A 23,264-nucleotide genomic window follows, 5' to 3' on the forward strand; every position below is an offset into this window, starting at 1 on the left:
GAGCCACTCTGGATCTGCCTTAACCAATCGCTAACGTTTGGTTGTGACGTGTGTCATGCTCAAACTAGCGCACGACCTCAACATCATCGTTCTCAGCCACCCCCTCTGTTCGCTGATTGGACAGGTAACATTTGGCCTGAGAAAACCCGCGAATATACCGAAATCCCAGACGACGTACTGAAGAAAAATGAAAATTAAGCGGAAGTACGTAGGAGGGCGGAGCCAGGCTAGGTGTACTTGAGAAACAAAAGAGAGATGGTCAGAATGACCAAGGTGGGGGAGGACTGTGACAGTTCTACTAACTGCCATTGCCATTTGCATTCGCACTGGCCAAGTGGCCATAGGAACTGGTTGTAAAATGTAAATGTAAATCAGGTTTCAAGGCCAAGTATACTTGCATATACAAGGAATTTGGTCTCTGCATTTATCCCATCCATGAATTAGTGAACACACAGAGCACACAGTGAACACACAGTGAGGTGAAGCACACACTAACCCGGAGCAGTGAGCTGCCTTGCTACAGCGGCGCTCGGGGAGCAGTGAGGTTAGGTGCCTTGCTCAAGGGAACTTCAGCCGTTCCTACTGGTCGGGGATCAAACCGGCAATCCTTCGGTTCCAAGCCCGAAGCCCTAACCAGTAGGCCCTGGGGCCTACTGCCCCAGTCGTGGCCTACTGCCCCATTGCCCATTCAATTTCAAATTGCCCATTCAATTTGGGTTGACAGTGGATGTGACTTATAAGTTGGACCAATCAACATAGACCTAGGTCACTAAGGGTTCCTATGCAGAAAAGGGAAAAGACCCTGCCCTGAAGTAGAAGCTGAAAGAATTACAGGAACTGTGGTCAGAGGAACTTAATAATCCCCAAATTGGTTCTGGGAACGTTACGGTGGGAAAGGGACCAATGTTATACTGCCTCTTGTGGAGCATGAGACATTTTGGTGAAATTTAGGTTGAACAGTTTTAAGGTTGCAATGGTTGAAGTCCAGTGATAATAAAAGCCCCATCTGGATGTTTAGTCTGAAGCAATGCATGGAAAGTTCTTTCATTGCTGCTTTGCTGATACTGCTGATCTAATCTACTGATGTGCTGTCTTTTGTTTGTTGACAGCTTTAGGAGGTTCCTTTGCTTGGTATTGTTCTTTGTGTCCCTGTTTGCCTTTGGTGGAACTTGTACCCAATGGGTTGATTGAAAGTTCAATGATATCTGTCAGCAACTATCTAACAATGCTGCAGCTTTGAACTGCTTGCAAAACTCATGGCAGCACAGCAACAACAACTAAGGAGAAGATGATTTACCCTGATGAAGCTTATCATGTAATCTCTTAATGGAAATGTTTATTTTACCCAACGAAAGCTCTTCTACCACCCACTGGTTACATTGGACATTGCACTTGAACAATGGTGGTGTGGTCTGAGAAAGAGAATTGGATCATTTTGCCCCCGTAATCAGAATATACCTTTGGGGGGATGTGTAAATAATAGCCTGTCACTCATGCTGTCCAAAATAGTCACTTGCTGCTGTAGCCTATCACAAATTGTTAACTAGAATAAATTCTATAGGCCTACGTAACTACACTTAAATGGGACATTTAATGTTGTAACACCATACCAACACTAATGCTTATGGTCTATGCAAACTAAATGTACAAACTGAATATATTCCATCGTCAGTTAATCTCTTATTTCATAATCAAATTATAACATTACATTTGAGAAAACAAAAGCGTAGTGTCATGTGAGGTCTGTCAATTGCACATTTCTCACAGCCAATGCATGAGACTTGGGAGCCATGTTTGGCAAGGACGTGGTTGAATGTAAGAACAACATCCATGGTTACAAACTGGTAAAAACAGGTTTTGTTCTGTAAAGGGTTATAACTACCCTCTCATACACACACACTTACAGTTAGCTTTAGGTGTTGCCATTTCTGAAGAAATAAAAACACAATAACTGATTCTCAAACTTGCTGACTCATCATCTCTGTCATGTTCATGAGTCAATCATACTCTAGAAACTCTCCTAGTTACCAAGGAGATACAGACACAATTAAACACACCAAAAAAACATCCACACACACACACACACATTTGCGAGGCAATAATTGTGTAGCTTGAAAGGGATACAATAACACCAACAAGCAAAATTTAATCAATGTTAACTGCTATGCAACATTTTATTGTAAATTAACTTTCCTGTCAATGCTAAGGTGTCATCATAAAGATGTGTTTAGGTTTTTTGCAAACATACTTTGTCATTAGGTAAGGCATTTGTTTGTAGCCTGTCTACTTTATTTATGTATTTGTCTCTTGTCCTTTACGTCATTTAGCGCAGCATGCCTATTCATCAGCACAGACATGTTGCTCATCAGCCAATCACGGCGGTCACTGCAAGCAAATTTGTGCTTTGAGAATCAATGTTGACCATAGGAATGGAGCCTTTCTCTTATCATTTGAGCTGTCATTTTTCCTTTCTAAAAGTTAGTCTTAGCAGATTTTTGAAAAACTTTTAAGAGAAAATGTTTAGTAAAAACTTTAAGTGAGGAGTACTCAGTAACATAACAAGCTTTGTGAGTATGGGCACACACAAGGTTGTAGAAAGTGTGGTAAAACAGATTTTGTTCTGTCCAAGAACTCTGTGGCATGAATGGGATGACATTGTTTCTGTCATAACTAACACACACACACACACATACACACACGCACACAAACACTTACAGGTGGCCTTGGGTGTTGGCATTTCTGAGAAAAACCAACACAAAATCTGACAGGCAGGTTTATTCATGGATAATCCATGGCGATGTGCAGATCCCATACCAGTAAATGTTTTCATGCAGGTAGTATGTAGTATATGGATTGGGTAATGCCCTGCATGTTTGTCTTTAAAGGGACACCGGGCAACGTTTTTGTGTTAATTACTCATCTTCGCAAGTCGGTATATGGTTAAATGACTCATTACAGGGTGAATGAAGACTCTCTCGCCCGCCCCTACTGCCTGTAGGAAGAATATCCTACTTGCAAGTTCTGTGTATCATACCCGCCGACCGAAGCAGGATCAGTTTACATCCTGCATCCACAGCACAGAGGCAGGCTAACGAAACAAGCGATTGCAAACGTGTGTATAATGGCAGAGCCGGCAAAAAAACAGCGAAAATCCTTGACGGAAGATGCAAAGAAACGGAAAAGAGCTTCAGACCGAGCGAGGGGGAGTTTCGTAGAGAAAAAGCATCAGGCTTGCCTGGTGTCCCTTTAAGGCTCACAATAACATCTCTTTCAGCAATAGAACTGAAATTGTGGAGACTTAATAATTAATGGTTGAGCAAGAAGGAAAATGGCTCCGGCGAGTGTTTCTATCTGTAGTGTTAATTTAGTGATACTTTACCTTGCCTATTTGAGAGTGAGATTCCTCTCTTGTGTTGTTGCAAGGAAGGCCACCATGGTTGGAGAATATGATAGTGGCATCAAGTCTGGTACCTTGGGACACAAGACTTCTGCACGAGTCACAGAGCAAAAACTCCGACCCGACTTTGTGTTCAAGTCATTTTTCTTCTGTCGGGGGTCAGCATTTCTAAATATCTGAAGTGGCATGAAGGCGCTATTATTATTATTAATAATAATAATTAACACTTAACAAGATTAACAAGGCACAGATGGAAAGCAATCAAGGCAAATATCAGGGAACACTGTTCAGATGAGGGGCAGAGACAAGGAACAAAAGCACATGACAGGGGTAAACAAAGGAGCACATACAGGGGACAGGAAGTAACCAAAGCACAACAGGAAGTGACAATAACAGAAGACAAGAGGTGCATCCCAAAGCTCTATTTGCATGCGACTTTAAAGGAGACATAGAATGGAAACCACTTTTGCCCTGGTTTTGATGAATTTTAGAGGTTGTGCATAACCAAAGAGCCATCATGAACATGAGGCATGGTTGTGCCCTCCTTCATATGAAAATCTTGAACTTAAAAATAGCCACTAAAACATGGGCAAATTAGAAAAAAGCCTACATGTGATGTCAAATATCACAAAGCAATTATAATTCAATTGTGGTTACCAAAGAGGGCGCCATTTAGTCAAAAGGACCATTTCAATACCCAGCCTAAATATAAGGTTTTAATTGTGTGATGTAGGCCTATTGTTTGTGTAGCAGACATTATGCCATTGCACAAGTCTGGTCACCATCCATTTGGGTCACACCGAAGCAGAGTCAATAAAGTCTCTGACAGTAGGCTATATAGACCTCTCAAAGTCAAGGATGGGTCCTTCAAAGCCGCTCTTTCAAGGATGTTACCTCATTGAATCTCGCCAAGCACTGTTCCAATGTCAAGGGTGCTTTAAAATTCTATAGCCTACTGAGTCCTTCATTTTGAGATGCTTGGAACACCCACAATTCTGTGCGCACATGATTTTTAATAATGCACCTGCAGCTTCCTGCACACTAGCTAGTCTGTTCCATTGTTTCCGTAGGCTATGTTAAGAAGAAGTCTTGCCTCGTCTTTGAAGGATTCGACTCGACAGGACTCGTTCTACCAAACACGAATCCTTGACTTTGAGAAAAACATTATTTCCATATGCTTTGCTTATGCAGGTAGCACAAATTTTAAAGATGGTGCGGCTGTGAATACAGATTTGACAGTGGGTTTGGCTTATGAGTTGGACCAATCAACGTAGACCTAAGGTTCCTATGTGAAGGGAAAATACCATGGAGGTATTATATATAACTGGAGAGAGTGACTAAGTCCCGCCCCCATTCATTTCAATGGCCCATGCTAGGCTAGCTACTTCAGCCAAAAAAGCATGAAATTGACAGCAGCCATCTTTACGAAAATGGCGTTTCATGGGTGTTCGTTTCCGGCACCAGCTAGAATTAGCCTATTAGATTCCACGTTACAGACGGAGACAACGTAAGGTACAACGGTATGTCGTTGATGAAGATTGAACATTCCCTCAGAGGAAAAGAAGTTGTTCGGGAACGCGCTTCACCTCGTTATAAGCGCAAATTCATTTAATTGGTTGGGATAACATTTTGCGAATGGTGGTAAAGTTTGCCCTGTCTCTGAAGTCCTAGGTTATTTAATGTGATGTTCATATGTGATAATAAACGATGCGAATCAATATTGTGTCACTTTAGGCTTCACAAATAATAATCCCTAAATACTATATTTGGACAGGTTGTAGGCCTATTACGCAATAGGCTATCCAACGAAAATGACTATTAATTAAGTAGACATGGTATGTAAGAAACGTGTTGATAGCTGGGATTTTTGCTGCACCCAGTGTGAATTTGCAGCTTGTTAAGCCTAGGCTACATTTGCAGGCAGACGAAATGAAGCCAACGCAAGTTAAACTTCCGATAGAAGCGCACATCCCTCGGGTATTGTGGTTCGAGCAGGCATAGAGTCTGCAACTGTTGTTGGACATTTGGCTTTTGCCTCGACTGGCAGCCTGAACATTTAAATCAAATGCATAGCCTAATCATGTCAATGTTGCAAGAAAGCAAACGAAATAAGTCATTGACATTTATTTCGTTTTAAATCACTTGGGGAGACAGGTTATATGATCCAGACGTTGCGTTCTACAGAACTACAGCCTGTGCTTAAAATAGTCTTCATACACAACGCAATGAGTAGGCTAATAATTGGATATAGGTCATTGCTATGCATCTGCCAAAGTGTATGGTCATAGTCAGTTACTTTAAGGTAATTACTTGGCATATACGGCAAATATAGCCTAATATGACAACATTAACATTTTTCTTTTATTTACCACAAAGTCCGGTAATACAGCCTAAACCATGTAGGCATTAAGTCAAGTATCAGTAGCTTAATCCAAGTAGTTAGTTGTTTTATTTGTCGTCTTCCAGAAATGCAAACCAACATGGACGCGCGAGGACGCTCGTGCCCAACACTAAACTCGTGCATGAGCTGTCATCTACCAATCAGCATGTAAAAACTGGTGCCGGAAGTTGCAACCATGTAACGCCATGTTTTCAAAAATGTCGGCGGCCAAATGCCATGCTAAGTGGCTGAAGCTAACCGATCAAATCCTGACCCCCTGGAAAATACCCTGCCCTGTGGTAGGAGCTGAAAGAGTTACAGGAGCTGCTGGCAGAGGAGCTAGATCCCGAAATTAGTCTGGTGTGAATGCAAAAAAAGGGGGTTCAACGTTATGTTCTAGGAACTGCAAAAATTCCTCTGGTGCGAAATGCTCAAAGTTGCTCTTTTCTTTTTTTATAGCCTATAGTGCGTTTGTTTTCAGAACCTAAACACGTCTGAACATCAGACCAGTGGGCAAAATCGTAGCCTATAGGGCCTATGTTTTAATGATGTCTGAAAGTAAGTCGGATGCGAAAGAAGTATTTTGACAAGCAGGGTTTTACTGTCGAATGATATTTGAAATGATAAACAGTAGGCTATCCTACAATTCCCAGTGTGCAACAGCCGGAATTAAAATAAAGACAGACAATCGGGAAGTCCCATAATCGTTTAGTTTACTTTCATTTTCACTTCTTTTGCTGAGTAACGGCTGCGTATTTCGTAGGCTATACGAATAACGTTGTGATATAACTGGCAAGAAAGGTCCATTGCATATTGCACGTCTATTAATGATCAACGGTTTACATAATTTATCTACAAAATATTTCTTGTGTAACCAAATTGCCTATACTTTCGCATTGTTACAATGACATCCATGGACATGAGCCCTGCGTCAAAGAAACAGGTAAGCGAAGACATTTTGAGGAACGTGGGTCTATATTTTAACAGATCTATGATATAATGTAACAAGCTAGAGAACTTAAACTGAGTGGGGATAGCGTGTTTGCATGCAGAAACCTGACCCTGACTGACTCTGAACTTGACTGATAGGCCTAGTGACCTAGTATCAAAACATTGTGGCATCAAAAGGAAATGCTAAAAATTCTGTCTCATATCAGGTTGATGGCTTTTGCAAGAAGCTCACCTCAGAGGTAAGTCAATCTATCAGCCTGTAGTTGCCCAAATGTTCTGGCTCCGTGTTGACGTCAGTCTGCTGTATTCATTTGTATTATATCTATTCTAGGCAGAACAACTGATCTCAACATTCTTCCCTCAAAAAATTGCAGAGATGGATGCCCTGTTGAAGGTAAAATGAAAGACCCATGCCACTGAGCAGTATTTTTTCCAAAGTAGCATACATGTATTTGTACACTAATACTTGAACTATCTGATGACACATTTTTGTGAATCCTCTCTGGAGGTAAAGTGCTGGGAACATTAAGGGATTAATAACTCCAAGTGATTAAATAAAGAGTGGAGTCAAAGCACATCTCCCAATGATTTCAACTGTTGGTTCTCTTCAGTCTTCTCTCAGTCTGGAAGACATGACTGCGCTGAAGGCTCCCCTTGACATCCCGATCCCAGACCCGGCCAAGGAAGAACTCAAGAGGAAGAAGAAAGAGGAGGTCACTGAAAGTCAATCTCATTCAGATCCCAAGTCAAAATTTTCTAAACATATACAGTATTAGCTTGCTTTAGCATGTTTTCCAGTCTCTATTTGTCACAAACTCTATTCAACAGGTTCTATTGCATAGGTTATTTATTAACATGTTTATTTTTTATCTCTTTTTCAACAGAAAGAGGCCAAGGAAGGAAAGAAAGACAAGGACAGTGATAAAGAAGATGAAGATGGTATTTAAAATAGTGAAATACTGATGGGCCCATACAGATTTTAGCTGGCATAAATGAATAATTCCTAGATTTGCTTTTTATAACTAATCCTTAAAGTGACTTGGAGATGGTTGTCATGTAATAGAAACAACATCTGATTTCAAGTATTGTTCATCATTATCATCGATATCATCATTAGCAAATGTTTCTTTGACCCTCATGGCACTGTACATGACCTGACCTATCTGTGGTTAAGCTGGTCCTCCCTGTGGTCCCATTGGCTGCAATGAGAGGCTGGAAGCTCTGCTGAAGGAGATTAAGCCTCACATCCAGACCCTGAAGGAGAAATTGAACACGGTAACGTCACAACTTGGCTCTGCCTCAAGTGCTCTTATCAGTATTAGAGGGATGCAATGAACACACACACACACGCGCACACACACACACACTCACAGCCTCATATTCACACAATTCTGTCATTCCCACTTACTATGCACATAATGTTTGTGGCTAAACATTTTACCTCAGTGATCATGCCAGCATTGCTCTCTTTTTCTCTTATAGGTGTCGATGTGGGTGCAACTTCAGATCCCCAGGATTGAGGATGGGAATAACTTTGGCGTGGCAGTTCAGGTTAGACTGCAACTCCTCCTTTTCAGTAATGCAGTTATAGAAATGGCAGAATAATTCAGATATAGAACTGATACAGAACATTGCTTTGATCATAGTCACATGATACATTTATTGTGTTTCAATTTAGATTTGCTTGAAGGAAACTGAAACTTTAATAGTTGAAAATTAAAATTGCATTAACTTATGGTTCTTGTCATCCCTAACCCATGTCTAAATGTTCTTTTGTATAAAGACACATATATTGATAAGTGGCACAGATACATTATAGTTAATCATTTTCACTTCGAATATCTACTGTATTCTCCCTTTTTATGAGGTCTATTTCATAGAATGTTTCATAAATGTGTGATGATTTCAGGAGAAAGTGTTTGAGCTGCTGACCAACACTCGAACCAAGATTGAGGGATTCCAGACACAGATTTCAAAGTAAGTCTGAAAAAGCCACCCATTACCCCTGTTTAGAAAAATCTGAAATCTAATCTAATCTAATATCAATCTGAATCTGACATCTGAAATTGTTCTAAATCTAAAATAAATTACTGTAGTAATAACTACTAAGTACTGAAAACTCTTCAGAGTGAATAAGTTAGCTCAACTCAGCCACCATAGACAGCATATATGGACATCATGTTATGTTTTAATGTTTTGAATGTATGTAATGTTTTGTTCCCTATAGGTACTACAGTGAGAGGGGCGATGCGGTGGCCAAAGCCTCCAAACAAGCACATGTGGTGAGTTGTTCCATTACAAAAAAATGTATGGCCTGAGAAATTCTTGTTTCTAACTAATTATTTTTTCATCGTGGTTTGTATGTGTTTATGGTTCAATTATATTTAGTCTATTAATAATATTGTTCAGCTTGTTTGATTATACAATAAACGGTTAATTTAAATGTTAATGTAATGTTCCCCGATGTCACTTGGACAAAAGCGTCTGCTAAATATTATAAACATAACCATAAACATATGAAAGTATCTGTGGGATTCTCCAATGGTCTCAAATCAGTGAATACATTTTCCCACAAATTCTGGCTCAGGTAACCAATAAGGAAATCTTGGAATTGTTAATTGTTCACACTATGTCAACACCATGTTAGTTACATGGACGCCACACATGAGGGCTTATAAACAAGCACAGTGGCTAAGTTAATGAGTTGTAATGCGATCACTGCTGGAGAATAGAGGATAGAAAGCAACTTTAGGTGGGTTTACATGGACACATTTAACCTGATTAGAACCTGATTCATGCCATAATCAGAAGAACTTCGATCCGACAAAATGTGTGCATGTAAAGGAGGCTACTGAAAGCATATAACCAGCACTGTTGAATGCCATAGCCGTGCCAATGAGTGTTGTTGCATAACTCAACCTCTTTTTGTTGCATCTGCCCTGACAGGGAGATTACAGGCAGCTTGTTCATGACCTGGACCAGTATCAGTATGGCGAGCTTCGCATTGTTGTTCTGGAGATCCGCAACACATACGTGAGTTCAGATGGGATGGCTGTTTTTGTAGCCTAAGATTAGATTCCTATATATTTGGATTGGTTCTGTAATTCTTTAATCTGTAAGTTCTGCTGTTTCTGATTGAGTTTTCTGAACTCAGGCTGTGTTGTATGACATTATCAACAAGAACTACGACAAAATCAAGAAACCCAGGGGAGACTGCAAAGCTCTCATCTACTGAGGACAGGAGAACAAACCACACACACACCTTTTTACATTGGCAGTGAAACATACCTTCTTATGTGTCGTTTTGAGATGCCATTTGATCCCTTTAGCAGTGAGAAAGTGCTCATAGTCATTTTCAGTTTCAGAAACCACTGTGCTGTATTAGAATGCTTTAATGCCATTTACAAAATAAAACAATTATTATATTACTCTTGATTTTGTTATCTTATATTATAATATTGTTCTGATCAGTCCCTGTAAAGACTGATGTTTCCCACCCATGTACATCCTGGAGATTTTTCTCAGTCTCCCTGCAATTCTAAAAGTCTGTCAGCTGTAGTAACCTTTTTAAAAACTTGACTTAATCAACTCACATTAGAAAAACATCTCTCCATGTCCATTCTTCACCTCTCCTTTCCGTTCTGTGGGAGCTACTAGTCCACTGGTGGGCCTTCCCGGACTGCACCAGCTTGGGTCCAATCTAAACCAACCCCGGTAGAGCACTCTCCAGGCCAGGCAACCTAGAGCGCCCCCAATTAGCTGGGAGTGGAACTGCGAGAAGTGAGCCAGTAGGCAGAGGAGCTGAAAGACCCACAGTCCGAGCAGGGAGACGCAGAGCAGGAAGAGCAGTCGGAGGGGGGCTCCCGGGGTGCGCACGCACCGGCCAAACACAGACACCTCTTCCAACAGCAACAGGCTGCACAGGCACAGCAGGAGAGCCTCCTGGGATACCTCGCAGCCGCGCCACTGGAACCCGGCGCGCAGGCAGCTCATCTTACTCTCCCCGTCCCGGAGCAGCAATCTTGAGCCTTCCCCAGGAGATGTGGCCTCCATGCAGGCTTTCAGAGCGGTGCTGAGAGGCTCGAAACAGCTGCCAGAGGCGTCTTCCAGGGAGGTTAAGAGCCAGCGGAGGCCCAGCCACACAGCACTGGCTGCAGCCAGCCGACTGAGGTGACGGAGGGAGAGAAACAGGGAGCGGCGGAGGGAGAAGGAGAGCAGGAACATGAAGGATCCAACGAGCACGCAGGTCCAGCCCCAACCAGAACTCAGGAACATTCTAATTGGAAGCAACAAGGAGTCAAGTGAAGATAAGGGACTCGCTCTCACTCACAAAATATGAGGCCCAAAGGTATTCGGTATTAACATGGTGAAAAGAATAGACAGACAGGGACACAGATAATTGCAATCATGTGAAATTAAAAAAAGCATCTTTTTGTTAAAAAAAGATCACACCTATAAAACAATCTTTACACATCACCGTCCCCCTAACACACACACACACACACACTCAACATCCACATCTCACCTGTAGAGGTAGTGGTTCTTGTTAGCGAACACACTGTACTTGGAGACCCACATTTTCAGGGCAGGCCCAGACAGCAGCAGGAAGGAGAGTACCAGGTGGAAGTGGTGTCTGAAGGAGCTGTGGCTAAGGAATGCGGCTGTGAGGTCGCTCACCACCACCAGGGTGGAGAGGGCGAACAAGACGGCTGGGTGGTTCTGGAGGACATCCGCAGCCTTCCTGAGCCAACTGAGAGACATCTTGCCGATTTTCCCCCTCAGGTCCTCTCTTCTCAGAGGTCAATGATCCAGAGCCAGTGTCCAATGAGAGAGAATCCACACTCCCCAAGTCACAGACACTTTGGGTTGATGTGGTCCATCTAGAGGTCCTCTCAAAATAACTCCTCTACAGGGTCTTAATAGTAAAGCTGAGGTGTGAAATCAAATGGCTTGTTCCAAAGCGACTGGCTGGTACTGCTGTGCTCCCTGTTTTTCCTGCTCTGTTCTCTCTCGCTCTTCCCCTCTTCTCTGTTCAACTTCAACAGTCAGCAGTGAGTGAGTGTGGTCTCATGTAGTGACACCCATCCCCACGTTTTTGCAGCCCCCCCCCCCCCCTAAAGGCCACACCCTCCACTGTGCCTCAGGCATGAAACCTCACTGGGAACTGTTTCACTGTTTTTGATTTCTTCCACCTGTCTATGAAGATGCTTCGAATTTTGTTTCAACAGCATATCAGAAAGTTTTTTTTAACATCTCATACTCACTGTTAAGTCTCACTTCCATTTCTGGAAACATTCTAATCTGGATTTTGTTGTTTTTTTTCAATTAGGGTACCAGCAGATGTGTATTTCATCACAGTCACTGAGCAAAACTAGGTCAAAGACAAAACATGCTGTTTTATTTAACTCAGATTACCCCACGTCCCTTTTTTAGAATATTTTCTTTAGTTTTATTTTAAGGTAAGCAACTTTACTGATCATATGTGATACCGATCAGCTATGCCAGTTTCTCAACATCAACAATCAAGGCAGGCCGAATGTCCTATGCATTAAAATATCTTTTTATTCTTGCATAAGAGTGATGTCCACAGGCAACAAGCACTGCATTGTTCCAGCTCTCAGTTGACCGGAATGCAGGCTTCATGAAAAACATCCCAAACCAGTTTTAAGGTTTTCTGTGGATGTCAGTTAACAAACTAGGTTAACCGCTCTACACTGCAGTTTACATGATGTAATGTTTTGAGAGCTTTGTGAATGCCTCTGCAGTCAGCACTTCAATGAAATGAATAGGGGGTGACAGAATACTGAATTAACACTCCAATGTCGTTTTTTAAGTTTGGTCAGGGGGTGACAGAATACTGAATTAACACTCCAATGTCCTTTTTAAGTCTGGTCTCTGGGATGTTTTTGGTGCTCACACATCTAGTTTTTAGTTGAATGGAGTCGAAAAGTGCTGAGGGTTGATTTAGCACTCTTTTGCAACATTTTTATGGCTACAGTTCTGTTGTTACAGTTGGTTGAGAGCTGTTACTCCAAGCACTCTTAAATAAACACAGTGGCATCTTAAATTAGAATAGCATCTTATCTTTCCCACTGGAGTGGCGTAACTATCAACACTGTTTAGTTTACCTAATGTTTTGTGTCAGGGGAATTTACTTGTTCAAATTGTGCCAGACACACAACAGGCCAGACATTTCTGCCAGTAAAAAATCCTGTAATTCATATTTTACTCACTAGGGAGCCAAGTAAAACACCCAGAGGCCACACAAATAAACAAACAAACAATAGCAGCACATCTCTATTCAGCCGCTTCAAAAGAGGACTGGTTGCTCGAACTCTGCAGGGTCCAGTCAAATGACAATGAGTCAGAGAGAGGTTGGCCTCACCCCCTAATCCTCCAGCTTTGTCCCTGGTGCTCTCATTCTCTCCCTACCCTGAGCAGCGGCAGGCAGGCTGCACTATCAGTGGCTAATTTTAGAGCGCTAACCACATTCCTCTCACCGCCTTGCCCTTTGGTCCTCATGTGGTCACTCTCAGCCTGGCTGTTCAGGGGCGGATGGGGTGTTGGGGGCAGAGGCAGGGTAGGACTGTACTGCCTAATGAAATGATTGGCTAGAGTCCATGCCTGAGCAGATGGCAACCAATCAGGAAGTTACTCTCATATTCGTTTGAGACTTGTACCCAGGGGGTCAAGAGCGTGCAGATTAGCTTCGGCATGTTAGCATACGCCATTTTCAAATATGGCGCTGCATGGAGCATTTGGAACCAGCTCCATGCACGAAAATCCGTGTTGGGCACGAGCTCTCATGCGCGTACATGTTGGTGGGCGGGTACCTATCCGGCGGCTACAGCCAAACGTTATTCTGTGCGTATTTCTTGAGGATCCTATGAGAAGACGTGCATATTATGGTTGTTTATCCATCATATGACAAATAAACAAATAAAGAAAATTGTATTGATCTTGTTTCGTTGTTGTTTGTCCCGAACAAACGTAGCCTAAACATGATTAAAGACAATAAATTACACAACAGCGGCATAAAGACCTCTCAACCTATAGCCGCCCCCTTTGGAGCTTGCCAGAGGCTGAAGCACTAGGCTACTACATTTAAACACAATTATTGCCGCGAGGCATTCCAGCCTACGAATTTAATAAAAAGTAAACCATGCATAATTTAAAAAAAAACTCAATTTAGGCTACTTCTCTATGCAATAAGGATTCCATTAGAGCACAGCGCACGTTCAATGAAAGAAAATGGCCTTGTCTCGCAATAAACAGCTGGAAATTCCAACACTTTTTCAACTACACGAAACTTTACAGTGATCATCAAATACCCTCTATATTTAAATGCCCATCACCCTCAACATTTAACTATATAATAAAAGTCAAAAAGTAAATTAAATCCCATACCAAAGCCGAAAATCGTCTGCGTTTGATAGCCTGGTATGCCGCTCCAAACAAAACGCATGTCTCACAATAACGTACAATGTAAATAAATAAAGGTCTGCCTCGAATAAGCATACCTCAAATAAATACCTGTGCTTTGCAGCCTAAGTAAATAGCAGACCCTGGACATAATTTAGGATTTACGGAAATGCAATCATACGATGTTGGCCGCCTGACGATGCTCTGGCCGTCTACTGTGCCTCTGACACCGCTGCTTCATTTCGATGGTAACTCCACAGGTGAGCGCGAAGATTGGACGTCGTGGATGCGTAAGTAAACTGTTTTTTGCTGAGTCCGCAGACAGCATTCTCTTTAACCGTTACTTTACCATCTGCGGTGTACAACTCAAAGTAATTTTAGATCCACATTTTAGATGAGTTGGGGACGTAATTGTCCGCTCAGGCTGACCGTTTTGTGCGTTATCTTCAATACTATCTTCAATATTATTTTCAAAACAGGGTGGCTATTGAGGGCTCTGGCTCCAGTCATTATTGTGGCTACTGGCTATTATTGGCTTGATTTGGTCATGGGCCAACGCTAGAATACGTTTAGAGCACCCGCTATGAGATGGCAAACAATAAAATAAAAAACAAACTAATCATAGACTGTAAAAATGCGCTACACTTGGCACTAAAAACCGAATAGTTTATTTATAGTTCGACTACGGATATTTCACGTCAAGTTCGAATGCATATTTGCAGCAGGACAGCAAGCAGACCGCTCCTAGTTAGAGCCGCTGTGTTATCCAATGAAATTAAGTTGCGCTTCAGGGCGACTCCACTCAGACTCCATGCGCGTTCCCGAGCAACTTTTTCTTCTTCTTGTTATGAGGCAAGGACTTTATGTGCATTATCGCCACCCTCTTACTGGAGGATGACACTCTTTTTACAGAATATCCAATAAAAATCGAAGTTGGTCCATGCGTCATTTCCAGCTTTGTAACTGGCGCATGGTCAGAGTCGACTGGCGCTGGATCAGAACCCCAGTGTTCAAGATGGCGTTGACTATGAATTGGCCGGATTTACTAGCCTAGCCTCCACCATTCATTTGTATGGAGGGCGGGACTTATTCACTCTCTCCAGTTATATATAATACCTCCATGCTTGTACCACAACCAGGGGGTCAGGATTTGATCGGTTAGCTTCAGCCACTTAGCATGGCATTTGGTCGCCGACATTTTTGAAAACATGGCGTTACATGGTTGCAACTTCCGGCACCAGTTTTTACATGCTGATTGGTAGATGACAGCTCATGCACGAGTTTAGTGTTGGGCACGAGCGTCCTCGCGCGTCCATGTTGGTTTGCATTTCTGGAAGACGACAAATAAAACAACTAACTACTTGGATTAAGCTACTGATACTTGACTTAATGCCTACATGGTTTAGGCTGTATTACCGGACTTTGTGGTAAATAAAAGAAAAATGTTAATGTTGTCATATTAGGCTATATTTGCCGTATATGCCAAGTAATTACCTTAAAGTAACTGACTATGACCATACACTTTGGCAGATGCATAGCAATGACCTATATCCAATTATTAGCCTACTCATTGCGTTGTGTATGAAGACTATTTTAAGCACAGGCTGTAGTTCTGTAGAACGCAACTTCTGGATCATATAACCTGTCTCCCCAAGTGATTTAAAACGAAATAAATGTCAATGAGTTATTTCGTTTGCTTTCTTGCAACATTGACATGATTAGGCTATGCATTTGATTTAAATGTTCAGGCTGCCAGTCAGGGGCGGAGCCAGACATTGTAAACATTCGGGGCTTAGCCCATTTAAAACATTTTTTTAAATAACCCCTTAAATAATGACTTCTAGTGAATTTTGTGTAAACTAATGGACACATTGAGACTTAAAAAATGTGAAACTAACATTCAACAGATTCAAGGTATCTGACTGGCACTACACTGTGTAAAATTATAGTTTTAGGTCTTTCAAGAGGCAATATCTGTTCATATCGGTTTAGCATGTACTTAGTTAATTAAGCGTTTCTTATGGTTTGTATATTATAGTATTTGTTTATTTTCATTAGGCTATTGTTTGATATGACATTATTGTTTATTATTGCTATTCTCCTTCTTCCTCTTCCCTGATCTCATCTGTGTGACAAATATATAGAATATATTATACTATAATATACATAATATTATGATATATTTTACAGTATGGCCAGTCATCATGATACAAGGGTATTTTAGAAGGAATGCATTATCATCTTGACATAGGCGTTTCTAAATGTAATTTAGCAAGATTATTCATAGGTCCCTTTACACAGGTGCATAAAATCAAGCACCTAGATTATGAATGCAGACTGCATGGTGCTTGATTAACACACTTATGGAAAGGGCCCTTTCCTCTCAATATATCATTGTAATGTTTGTTTTTTTTAGTTAATAATTAGTTAGGCAGCCAAAACAACATAACATGACTTTTATATTTTGTGGACTCTTGGATTATAAGATCTGTGGTGGTGGATAGGATATCAACAAGGTTTTAAGGTAGGCTAACAGTTAACATTCTTTTGTGCAACATATGACACTGAAAAGTTGACATGGGCAGATAACTGTAACGGTTTTTCTGACATTTCAAGCCTAATTTATTAGCTACAAGACGAGGATCACTTTGTTTTGGGAGCTGGAATTTCTTATTCTGCAGTAGGCTTAGCTAGCCTATGAGAGTACTGAATTTGCCTTTTCCGCCGACGAACGAGGACATTTAACGTAAACGTTAAGCATTTAGTGCTAGGGAGCTAGCCAAGTAGCCTAACGTTAGCCTGCCTAACTGACTGAAAGCTCTTAATGTGAAATCACCAACCTGAAACCAAGGGCGTAGGTTTGGTCTGAGCTTTGGGGGGGACACTACCCACTAACCCCCCCCCCCCCCCCCCCCGAAAAAACAAAACAAAAAAACACTCAACTCTTTCACCAGCCACTATAGATATATATAATTATTAAAATGTGCTACTGTCCAACTACTATCCATGATTGAAATGTGCTACTGTCCAACTTGATGTAACTACACTGTGTAGCCTACATAATCTGATTTTAATATGTAGGCTACAGATATATATTTAACATTTATTTTCTATTTGGTCTGTTATGAAATCATGCCCATTTAAGCACAGCTCAGTTTTAAGAAACTTAAATACATGCATGCTTAGCATTTTGTGAAAAGAAATCATTAAGGCTACATTGACAAACTCTTCACTGTGAGCTGCCTGTATATTCTGTGATTCTAATATTTACAGATATATAGGCGATGTAAGCACAGCTCAGTTTTAAGAAATGCAGCCAAAAGACCATGTTGAATTTTGCTATAATTTATTTCAAAATCGGATTACTCTGGAACAGCTAACTATACACGGGAATGCATTACACCTTTGTGTTCGGTAAGGTCTGCTGTTTATTCTGATATATGGTTTGTCATGTGTTGCGTGAAGAGTGTGTAGGCCTAATATATTTCAACCGAGACGAATGGATGTGGAGATGGGCGCAGAGAATAATTATTAAATCTCTTGAAGTTATTTTTCTTGCGAACTGTTTATTACAGCAAACAGTGGCTAGCTAGCACCGTTTAAAAGCTGAGAAAAGGCTCTTTCATGTTATACATGTGTGATGAGTAGCCTACTTCTCGAGGAGTTCAACAGAGAAGAATGGGTGAATTTGGACGCACTTCATGCTTGTAGTGAAGTAAAGCTGAAGCGCTGCATGCTGCGCAGGAGACTGCGGCTCACTGGTAGTTATTATTAGCCTGGGTGCCATTCCGAACTTAGTCCCGCCCACAACGTTTGAGGTCGGGAAGTTCGGTCTGGCATTGATCAATAGTGGCGCGAGTATGCTCGCCCAAATACTGGCGGGCCAATCAAATTGTCAGGGCGGGCTTTATATGATGATGGACAGATGCTCAACAGTAACGTAATCCACCACGTCACCAAAGAGCGCTTAGGTTGAATTCGTTTACAACAACGATGGCTGCCGCTGGAGAATTGAGATGTGTAGATTCTGCTATCAGGTCTGTTCTAGAAGATATCGACAGCGAATTAATTTTAAAAGAGGAACAGAGTAACGGGATCAAGGCATTTGTTGATAAGAAAGATGTTTTTTGCCGAAGCAACTGAAATGGGCATCACGGCGATGCAACTCGGCGTGCTCGACGAGGTGGATATAGCCAGCGGTCGTTGCCAGGTCCTTTTTTGAAGCCCGGAATCCTGGCTGCTGAACAACAAGTGGAGGGACATGCTAGGCTCCGATGTTTTTCAAGCCAACGTAATGGGTATCGTCATGGACGAAGTTCATCTAACTTACAAATGGTAAGAGAGTCTAACTGTCTGACTTAGTAAATAACTCCCAATGTCGTGATATGAATCCCATGTTGTAAACATAGTAGCCTAGGTATCGTTGTACGTTCGCTAACTCAGACTTGGTACAATCATAACGTTAGTGTGATTGTAGCGAACTAGCTGTTAAAACATTCAAATGTAGGTTACTGTTTTATTTCTATCAGTGGTCAGGCTGCAAAAGGGCAGAAGGGCATTTGGGTGTTGCTTTATGTACTCAAGCACCATACCCATATTGGTAGGCTAGTCACTGTACCCCTTATAAGTGATGTATTCTTTTTAGATGTCAGTACAGTCATTAAAAACTACTAAATGATACTACTCATAATTTCTTATTTTTACTGTTACTTATTGGTTGCTTTTTGTACTGCTATATATTCCAGGTACACCTGTGCTGACATTGACCGCTTCTGCTGATCGGGAATCCAGAGCCAGGGTTATGAAACAGCTTCAGATGGACAATCCAATAAATTTGGCCCTGAGCCCAAACAGAACAAACATCAGAGTGGGTCTGACCTGGCCATACACTGGAGTGCCTACACTGGATTGTGAGGGATGTTAGTACAAAGCTTGACCCAGCAGTTAAGACGGTACTTTAATGGAGTCACTAGTTGTCTGCGGAAAGCTTTGTACTGCCATTTTGAGGAACACACCACATCTGTTGATCTAGGACATCTGTGCTGCACTCACTGCCATTCTGTTTGTTCTTGTGAACCTGAAGGTTGTGGGGAGCTAATCCCCAAATATGAACACTTTCAAGGGGAGGTTTCATCACACCACAAACACAGAATAGTCACACCTAAGGGCACACTTTTGATCAGGGAACTGTTACAAACTTACAGGAGTAGTTTACTTCAGGACCATAAAAACATACCACTTTACACAGTCGACACAGCCTGCACTGGTTTTGGAGATGAACTCATTGATCAGTTTTAGAACAGTGCACACAGATATTTGACCTGGACTTCATTATCCATAATCTCCCTACATACAAGCTGGAACATGCAAAAGAGATACTATGAATTATGCATGAGGTTTTTGATGACATCGAACAGAGTCAAACTAATTTGTTTGATGACTGTTGTTCAGGATGACCGTGTTCAGGTTGACATGGATTACACTGGTTACTTTGACGAGGATGAGGATGATAAGATACAATCATCCCCAAGTAACTTGGAATCAGGCTTGTCAATGTTGAAGATCTCAGGCTAGCTTCAAATTCAGGCTCAAATTTGTAGCTTCAGGGTCCTGTTGTTGTGCAAATGCCTTTTTTTTTACCTCTGTTACATTAATATTTTTGAATAAAATTAAAATGGTTTATACTTCTCTACTGGTTGGTGATGTTTCTGCATTTAAAGACAAACAATAAGACATGTCAATAAAGATTTTTAATATCTACACATAATAGGTAATGTTTGAAGATATACGCTGAACTTTGAACATACAACCAATAAGAAAACACAAAAATGTTTTCAAGAATGTGGATACTACTAAACTATTATATGAAAACAATTAATTACATTGTCATTTACGAAAACAATATTTACAAATTACCATCACCATTTACATTTCACATTTACTTAATTATTTAAATAGGCACATTTTGCCAGTCCATTATTTTCTCCTGGTAATTCAGCTTTGCCAATACGTTTCTCTTGAAATTCGGGAATGCATGAGACTGCCTGCCTGGGTGATTTTTGTTGGGAAAGTTGTGTCTCCCTGAAAACGTTTACCAGTGTTAAAACGTCCTGTTCTCGGGCCACATGATGAATGCCAGCCGGCCTTGTCAGCTCCAGCTCTGTGTCCGTTTTGTCCATTAGCTCTTTGACGATGCCAATGGACCTACTGATTCTGGCTGCTGACATTTCTGACATGTTTGGTCCCAATCCTCTCATAAATGATTTGAGAAAATTGTTTAGGTGTTCCAGGTGGAGGTCAAGTGGATGGAAAATGGGTGACAACCTGAAATATAAGTGAACACATCAGTGTGAAGAATTACAGTATAGCCTAATAAGTATAACGTGCATTGACAATACATTGGAAAATACAGACTGTTAAATATGGTGACACCAGATGCAATTGCTGAGCAGGTCAGAGAAGCACTGCCCACCCCCCACAGAGGTGCAGAGCACAGAAGTGGGGGTTGGATAACATGCTAGTCCATTACAAAATGAAGTTTCTACATATTGACAAAGTGACAGAGGCCAACTTACACATCAGGTACAAGTTTATCCTGGTAACATTTGCTCACACTACACTGAAATTCGGGCTGGCTTCCAGAATACTAGGCATGTCAAAATATGACTAGATGATTTAATCATAGATAGATTTCACGGAAATGAGGAGTGTGGGAATGCACAGTGTTTATCACATTGGACAATAATCACGACTCACTATTAACTCATGTGAAACGTGGCAATCGAGGTTATTCTCATAGTCATATCATAAGAAGTAGAAATGTATTAACAAGCTTACCTCTGTAATGCTTCTTCGCGTTTTTGTACCGGTTGGAGTTGACGGATTGGGGCAGAACTTCTTCAGAGTCCGGGGCGTCTCTGATGCCTCAGATGAACACGGTTCTTCAGGCTGGTCTCCTTCGTCTTCTGTCCATTTTTTAAACACGGGCATGTCGCGTTCCAACCGTGTTATAAAGTTCTGACAGGACCGACAAATGCGATGCGATTTGTTTGCAGTGTTGTGGAGTTGTAATCCTAAACGGATAACTTGATCGTATATGCATTCACCTTTACTGTTTCTCTCAAAAATGAGGTTCGTGTGTTGAAGAACTCCGTGTATCCTTACATTATTTTTACACCTGCGAAAATCGCTCACATTTTCTTCTTCTAGCGTGCAGTTGAGTTCTGTTGACATCAACTATGCGTCGCTTAACATACGTCACACACTCCGTTGCTCTGATTGGTTGTAGGTCTATCCAATTGAGTGCAGAGGCATTTTTTTTCCTGGTTCGTTTGAAACACGCCCCATAATCACAGCTCTATGGAGCAGTATCAGACTCAAATTCTGACTAGAATTGAGTATGACTACGTCAGGCTAAGTTATTATAGGTAACTTCAAATCAGCGCGATTTACCCTTATAGGCTACTGCACATTACAAGATCAACCTGAATATTGGTGGGGACATTTCAGTCGTAATTTGACATTGGTGTGGACACGTCCTTCGGTCCCCACGCAAATCTACGCCCCTGCCTGAAACAACACTATCCGTCAGTTCACTGGGCAATGCTGTTGCTTGAACGGAGCTGGGTGGTCTTTTGAAAAACTTTCTAATATCCATAACGTTTCAACAACATGTACACAAAGTGTTTTATCACAGACTGTAAAAGTGACAGACTTCTGACAGAGGCTTTTTGGAACACCGAAGCCATGACATAGCGTTGTCAAGGCAGCATTTTCACTGGATCTAAACAAATCAATCTAACCATTGAAATCACCATAGCGGATAGCCCAGAGACCTGGCATAGATCGTGTAGCAAGTCAAATTATTTTTCAATATTGGGCTTTGAAAATAAGGGATATATTTCCTCAGTAATAGAGCATTTTGTGACATTTATAGAGAAACCGAGGGGAAGTTATATTGGAAATAAGAATTGCCGGGAATTTAAAACACTAAAAAAAGATTCGGGGCTTAAGCCCCCTAAGCCACCCCCTAGCTCCGCCACTGCTGCCAGTCGAGGCAAAAGCCAAATGTCCAACAACAGTTGCAGACTCTATGCCTGCTCGAACCACAATACCCGAGGGATGTGCGCTTCTATCGGAAGTTTAACTTGCGTTGGCTTCATTTCGTCTGCCTGCAAATGTAGCCTAGGCTTAACAAGCTGCAAATTCACACTGGGTGCAGCAAAAATCCCAGCTATCCACACGTTTCTTACATACCATGTCTACTTAATTAATAGTCATTTTCGTTGGATAGCCTATTGCGTAATAGGCCTACAACCTGTCCAAATATAGTATTTAGGGATTATTATTTGTGAAGCCTAAAGTGACACAATATTGTCGCATCGTTTATTATCACATATGAACATCACATTAAATAATCTAGGACTTCAGAGACAGGGCAAACTTTACCACCATTCGCAAAATGTTATCCCAACCAATTAAATGAATTTGCGCTTATAACGACGTGAAGCGCGTTCCCGAACAACTTCTTTTCCTCTGAGGGAATGTCCAATCTTCATCAACGACATACCGTTGTACCTTACGTTGTCTCCGTCTGTAACGTGGAATCTAATAGGCTAATTCTAGCTGGTGCCGGAAACGAACACCAATGAAACGCCATTTTCGTAAAGATGGCTGCGGTCAATTTCATGCTTTTTTGGCTGAAGTAGCTAGCCTAGCATGGGCCATTGAAATGAATGGGGGCGGGACTTAGTCACTCTCTCCAGTTATATATAATACCTCCATGATCACAACCTATCATGGAAAGTGTGTGATGACGTCATATTATTTATTTTTTAGGTGATTTTTAACTTGGCCTAAAAGTTCTGTCCCATCCCGCCTCCAATCCCTCAGCTTTGCCCACGAACACCACCACAACATGATCCGCCCTGCATCTTAGAAAGGGAGCAACTGCTGCCACTGCTGTTATGGATATATTTCCCTGACCTGATTGCACAGGTAATACAATTGGCAAGGAGTGCTAGGAGAATATGTCTACCTTCCTTTGCCAGTTTCTATGGATATGGATGGATTAAACCCCAGGTCTATAGTTACCATAGACAGTAAAAGAAAGGC

General features: G+C 41.5%; 2 protein-coding genes and 2 long non-coding RNA genes across 4 annotated transcripts; 2 read left to right on the plus strand and 2 right to left on the minus strand.

Moving 5' to 3' along the window:
* The first annotated feature begins 6,016 nt into the window (after positions 1-6,016).
* psme1 (proteasome activator subunit 1) lies at positions 6,017-10,156 on the plus strand. Its single transcript, XM_076290580.1, has 11 exons — positions 6,017-6,720; positions 6,935-6,967; positions 7,060-7,122; positions 7,340-7,441; positions 7,613-7,667; positions 7,903-8,003; positions 8,211-8,279; positions 8,638-8,705; positions 8,956-9,010; positions 9,675-9,761; positions 9,883-10,156. The coding sequence occupies exons 1-11, from the start codon at positions 6,682-6,684 to the stop codon at positions 9,961-9,963; spliced, it is 753 nt and encodes a 250-aa protein (XP_076146695.1). The 5' UTR covers positions 6,017-6,681; the 3' UTR covers positions 9,964-10,156.
* On the minus strand, positions 10,002-11,749 carry fitm1 (fat storage inducing transmembrane protein 1). Its single transcript, XM_076290579.1, has 2 exons — positions 11,254-11,749; positions 10,002-11,004 (listed from the first exon to the last, which is right to left on the minus strand). The coding sequence occupies exons 1-2, from the start codon at positions 11,487-11,489 to the stop codon at positions 10,323-10,325; spliced, it is 918 nt and encodes a 305-aa protein (XP_076146694.1). The 5' UTR covers positions 11,490-11,749; the 3' UTR covers positions 10,002-10,322.
* A 6,174-nt stretch (positions 11,750-17,923) lies between these two features.
* On the plus strand, positions 17,924-19,838 carry LOC143131148 (uncharacterized). The gene is made up of 2 exons (XR_012988041.1): positions 17,924-18,485; positions 18,896-19,838. It is a non-coding gene; the product is annotated as an uncharacterized LOC143131148 (long non-coding RNA).
* Positions 19,839-19,882: 44 nt separating this feature from the next.
* LOC143131149 (uncharacterized) lies at positions 19,883-21,566 on the minus strand. The gene is made up of 2 exons (XR_012988042.1): positions 20,988-21,566; positions 19,883-20,474 (listed from the first exon to the last, which is right to left on the minus strand). It is a non-coding gene; the product is annotated as an uncharacterized LOC143131149 (long non-coding RNA).
* Positions 21,567-23,264: the final 1,698 nt, after the last annotated feature.

This window comes from Alosa pseudoharengus, unplaced genomic scaffold (genome assembly GCF_046254945.1).
Source record: "Alosa pseudoharengus isolate Yale_2024_CS ecotype anadromous, Long Island Sound unplaced genomic scaffold, YU_APseudo_1.1 YU_APseudo_1.1_scf_18, whole genome shotgun sequence".
In the NCBI taxonomy this organism is placed as follows: domain Eukaryota; kingdom Metazoa; phylum Chordata; class Actinopteri; order Clupeiformes; family Clupeidae; genus Alosa; species Alosa pseudoharengus.